Source organism: Asparagus officinalis, chromosome 1 (assembly GCF_001876935.1).
Source record: "Asparagus officinalis chromosome 1, Aspof.V1, whole genome shotgun sequence".
Classification (NCBI taxonomy): domain Eukaryota; kingdom Viridiplantae; phylum Streptophyta; class Magnoliopsida; order Asparagales; family Asparagaceae; genus Asparagus; species Asparagus officinalis.
The window spans coordinates 69,114,809-69,120,854 of record NC_033794.1 but is presented as its reverse complement, the minus strand read 5'-3'; the positions used below and the strand labels follow the sequence as shown (position 1 = coordinate 69,120,854).

General features: G+C 35.2%; 1 protein-coding gene across 1 annotated transcript in view; it reads right to left on the bottom strand.

Moving 5' to 3' along the window:
• Positions 1-5,838, bottom strand: part of LOC109825761 (succinate dehydrogenase assembly factor 2, mitochondrial) — a 9,137-nt gene extending 3,299 nt beyond the window's left edge. Inside the window, exons 1-3 of the mRNA XM_020392653.1 lie at positions 5,667-5,838; positions 5,493-5,588; positions 4,915-5,041 (exon numbers count right to left, since the gene is read on the bottom strand). Of these exons, the coding sequence (XP_020248242.1) occupies positions 4,915-5,041; positions 5,493-5,588; positions 5,667-5,749 (306 nt within the window). The 5' untranslated portion in view covers positions 5,750-5,838. The remainder of the gene's footprint in view (positions 1-4,914; positions 5,042-5,492; positions 5,589-5,666) is intronic.

Below are 6,046 nucleotides of genomic sequence, written 5' to 3'. Positions count from 1 at the left end.
ATAAATACGCTTAATATATTTTAAATTGGAAAAATGATAAAAAACATAGGCCGTGGGTTGATTTCAGCCCGGTCCGCCCTTAAGTGGGTCGTGGGCTAGGGTGGCTCTAGTCCCAGACCCTAGATCAGAGAGGCAAGTCCGGCACACTCTGACTCGCATACGCCTAGGTCCAACCCAGCCCGGCCTTGAACCCTGCGGGTTGGTTCACTTGCATGAACTAGTTTGGCCCACGCCCATGCCCACACAAAATGAAAGAACAAGATTGATAAATAGGAATTAAGCATATAATGCCAAGGATAACAAGAACCCGTAGAAAATACTATTGGTAAGATGTCAACGGTTAGTTTAAAGACAGATATTATTACCCAAAATTGAGGACAATATTTTATTTCTATTGATTTGAATTAAAGACCACCAAGAAAGCTTAGGAACCCTATGTCAAAATTATTATAAGAAGCTCCAATTTACGCGGCAAATGAGCAAAGAACATGATATTCTTAGCACTACCCACATAAGTATTGTAGCTAGGGGTGCAAATGAATTGGATACGGTTCAGATATAATATTTTACATAATACGTACCCTATGCCATATCCATTTACCAATCACAGATATGAACACAAATATGATTATCTCTTGAAATGAATATAGATAACAAGCATATATATATATATATATATATATATATATATATATATATATTATATATATTAAAAGAGAGAGAGAGAAAAATGAAAAACCTTGGTACCAAGTTGTCCACAACAACTTGGTAGTGATGTGGCTATAATCTTGCCCCTACATCACACCTCAAAGATAGAGCCTCAACTACCCTTCAACAACTCCAATGTAGATGTAGGGACAAGATTAGGCCACCATCACTACCAAGTTGCGTTGGAACAACTTCGGTACCAAGTTTCTCCATTTTTCTCATAATATATATATATATATATATATATATATATATATATAGACACACACACAAACTTTGTAGGTATACATGCAGACACAAAACAAATATGAGAAAGCCAGATAAGACTAAAAAAATATAGTTCATATGATATAAGAGAATTCATTAACCTATTTGTTGCATCTGAAAGCTAAGACTAGATCGCTTTGATCATCAAAATTAATCTCGAATCCATTGATCTAAGAATTGAAATAATTGCAACTGTATGATCATCATATATTAAGATATTCCGGATATAGATCCGTATCTGTAACCATACCGTGATAGATATAGATGGTTGGCAACCATATTCGTATATCAGATAGGGATATATCTACAGATATGGATATTATTGGCACCCCTAAGTGCAGCAGTAGAAGGAACAGTTTTCCACCGAGCACAACAATTCTGTGTGTAGTCTCAGTAGTTGTTCACATTGATCAACATGGATAAACCTCTATGCCAGGGGACTTTGATTTAAATTCAGGAAAAATGAAGAACAAAAAATAACAATCGCAGAGCAATTAAGAAAGGCAAAGAAAGATAGAAAATAGGAAGTATAAAAGAAGAAAAGGTTGTGTTTTGAGGTGTTTGCTTACTGTCTAACTGTGGCCAGAGGGATAAATTAGAGAACCCAAAAGCCTGAGAAGATGTTTTCTTCAAGGAAAGACACTTCATGATACTTCTTGTTGGGTGCATATCTGAATGCTATAATGATGACAACCAAAGATCGATCCGACATCCCTAAATGAAGGTCATTTAATCTATTCATTTAAAAGCATCAAGTGTTCACATTGTATATCCATGGATAAAAATAATTTCCCAACTCGCTTATTTAATTCAAATTGGTCTTGTGATATTTATCGAAGGACATATTTCACTGTATACCAGTACAACTATATCTCCAATTTCCCTGATTCTAGGTTCTAGCAGTTTGCAGTCTCTTTGACCTATGTATCTGCTGCTAAGAAATACACTTGTCTGTGTCACCAAATCTAGATGGATCTACATATAAACTTCAAATACAACCCAATAAGATTAATTAGCTGATACAGTCCATGTCAAAAAAAATGACAGAAGGTCAAAAGTAGCCAATGCTAACTAACCAAACATTTGATTAGAGAAAGATTCATGGGGATACTTGCCTGCCCTTCCATCTAAATTTGGTAGGGTTGGAAGTAACGATTTTTTGGGAGGAGACTACATATCAAAGGATTTCTGAATCAAAATTATTCCGCAAAATGTTTTTTCAGAGTAGACAACATGATATGATGAACTATATTCTGCAGGTAAGCCTCTTGCCTAAGGATGAAGCTAAACCTTTTAGAGACTTTCGTCATGGACTAGCTTATCCCATTTAGAGGGAGTGCTTCTGTAGGGCCACAAAAGAATGAACCCATCAAAAAAGGCTTCACAGTATAAAATTTGTCTTGAAAACCATTGTGATAATGGGTGCTATAAAAATATTCAAAGCGTAAAGATTTGGTGTGCATTATTTTCCCCAATTAATATCCAAATTGCAATAGTTCAACAGCAAATGAAATGAATAAATGATCATAGGATGAGCCTACAAAGCAGAACTGCAAGGGGTAACTAAACGAGTATCATATATAAATAATATAATATATGTTGTAGTTTCTTGAATGGCTCGGATTTGTGAGGGATGTTATGCAACTAACATGCAAATATGAACACTACTATAGTGGTTAGTATATTACAAAAAAAGTTAAAACAAAGTTTAAACCACATTAAATTTTTTTGGGTTAACCCTATAATGTCACCCAATTGCAAAGAAACCCCCAGTTGTTCTATTTGTTGTGAATAGACCCCTTGTAGTTCTACCTCTTGCGAGTAGACCACATGAGTGAATTTTTTTACTCTCAAAATCGTTAAAAATACTTAAGGCGGCAGATAGACCCTTCATAGTTCTATTGATGATGATTGACATCTAATTGCTTTTTTTTAACTATTAAAAGAGTCAAAAAAGTTCACTAAAAGGGTGTATTCGCTCTCGGGCTAATACTATAGGTCATTTGCAACATGTAGAACTACAGGGGTTTATTTGCAACAATAAGAACCATAGAGGGTCTCTTTGCAATTGAGTGATACAACGGAAGACATGTTTGCAATTAACCCTAAAATTTATGTAATTGCAGTCTATTTATTTTCTTTTGAATAAAATTGGACTAACCTTCTTTGGAATTGAGTTAATTTAAATCATCATGATATCAAAAAAACACTGCCTCTAACAAACCCTACCCCCGGGTGATTTCTTCTTTAGAAAAACAAAATTCATCACCCCCTACTCCTCAAAATGGCCACCCTTAATCGCCAAGCTCAAGCAAAAGAAGAGGAGGGGAGAAGACAAAGACGTGCTAACAACACAGGATCATACTACGGCACGTGCATGGATCCCAGATGGAGTCCCCTCCTATGAGGAGCAAGAGACTTATCCCGATTCAGGTGTTAGTTGGACGATGATGGAGAATATATCTAGAGCCGTTGAGGTTGCGACAAACTGAAGGAGTGAAAGAATAGCAGAAGCTGCAGGACCTTCGATGATTACTAGCGAAGAAGAATCTCTTGCCTCTGACGATGATGTTACGGATGAGGATGAGGACTTTGTGGACATGAACTCAGAGGAGAGCGATCATGCAGTGGAGGATTTCCATGATGATGATTGGTGATGACTTCATTAGATTATATGATTTTATTCCATGCTAGACACTTAGACTATTCGTGTTTTTTTTTCTTCTTGAGCATTTAGACTTCTAACTTGGCGATATTATTTGCTATTGTGATGACTTGTTATGTTGGACATGGTGATGTTTCTTAGTATTTTGGTTACTATTTTGGCTATTTAGTATTTGTGCATGGTTGATTATGGATCTAATCTTGTTATTTCTTTTTTTTTACAATTTTATATTGAACTTAATACATATTTTTGTGAATTACCATAATTAAATAAATTAAAAAATAGACAAACACCTAGGCGCTAGGCCTCAGATCAAACGCCTAGTCCACCTAACGTCTTCTGTAACGTTGAAGCATATAAACATGTAGAAAATATATCTTTACAATTAATAACCAATTATAGAAACTTAGGGAAGAAATGAGCATACGAGTATTTTGATAAAAAAACTCCAAAGAATGAAACTTTTGCTTAAAACCATAAAAAATTTTGCAAAACTATATTGATTTGTAGCAGGCCATATAAAAGGATATATTGGCCAATATATCGGTTGACATATCGGCCATATTGGGTATGTATCAACGAAAAATTGCCAAAAAGCGGTAAAGTACATAAAGACCATATCGTTTTGAGGCGAGCGTTATAAAAGGATATATCGGCTGATGTATTGGGCTATATCAAGAATATTTAAAACCATGAACCAATATTTCCCTCCCTTCCTCCACCCCCTCCCCCCCCAAAAAAAAAACTATGACTTTCATATTTTATATTTTTACTCTTTCTCTTGGATCTTTAAACAAATATAATAATTATTGAAAATAGAAACAGTCTTAATTTGATTGAGATTCTAATTCAATAGGTTTATTTTAAAATTAGCTAAGTTTATGATTTAGTGACCAATGATCTTATATCCTCATCTAGTTAAGGATTTATTTGATTTCACGCATAGAGTTCTCTATAAATGTTAAAGTTGAAAAGTATAAATAAATATAATCTGGGATAATACTCTTCTTAACCTACACGCCAAGATATTGCATTAGTAGACCTTATAGATTTCTAATTATTAACATCTTATAATACTATGAAGAGATATTATGAAGTAGCAACAAAGATCAGTGGAAAGCCATGTCGTAGTTAAATTAAACTAATAATGTTTAAAACAACAGAAAATTCATTTGCAACTAAGAACCTTTAAAAAAAATCTAAAACCCCAACAACAATAAAACTACAAAAGCTAATAAAAACAAAGTACTAATAAAACAAGTTTCACAAATTACCAAGTCGAGAACATCTACAAGTGCTTTAATTTTGGGCTCATCCATTGTTTTGATATTCTCCTCCACCCAATTTCCTAAAACCAGATCCAGCTCAAGATATCCTCTCTGCCTACTCCTATACAATAACCTACAGAAAGAAAAACACCAACATTTTAACTCTAAACATCAGCAATCTCATACTTGGGTTAAGAAAGGGTACACGCCTGAACTTTGGGTGATATACACGTAAAGGCCATGGAATTTATTATTTAGAGAAACCTGTCGTAAACTTTTGAGGAATTTAACAGAAACTTTCGAAATGTTTTCTGAAATTCCGTTTATTTTAGAAACCGTAAAACAAAATTCCCTCCCTAATACTTTTTTTTCTTCTGGTTTCTCTACACTCTCTCTTTCCCACAAACCCAATAATGGAACTTTCTCCAAAGACCAGTGGATCTATTTTGTGAAATTCCCCAATGTTTATGGTAGTTTTCTCTAATTTTTAAATTTCATGACCACTTTGTGCAAATTACCCAAAGATCAATGGGATTTTCTCAAAATTAACCTTAAAAAGGAAAAGAACAATCATTAAAGGAAACCTGTTATGCAGCCGCCGCTTGCTTTCTTCGTTGGAGAGATCGACTTCAATCGATCCGAAATCAGAATACAATCGAGAAAGTGATCCAACCTGAGACCTGCAAGATTGAAAAAAAACATGAAATAATATGAAACCCTAGAAATCAAGCGAGCGAGGGAGGTGTAGAAAAGAAGACCTTAAAATGGAAAGATGAGATGTAGATCGAGTTAGTGTTAGGTTTTTGTGAAGTCGGAGAAGAGATCGCCCTAGAATCGCCATGGCCGTTGAATGAAGGAGCTCGCTCGAGAGGGCAGAGTTTTTATGGTGGGCTTACTTTAATTCGGGGAGATGGCCGAACTTTTCGATCGATTGACAAATAAAATGAGAGAGAAGACGTTACACGCGTTCGTAGCGGGTGATACATACGTGTACTTGATTTCGCGCCCCAAAGTTAACGGGCGGGAACGGGTCGGGTTCGGGTCCCCTAAGAAAGCTAACATCCATCCATATACAAATTAAATTTGAGGGTTAACCTGCAAAATTTACCTGTGCAATAACGTGGTGAAAATAACTAAC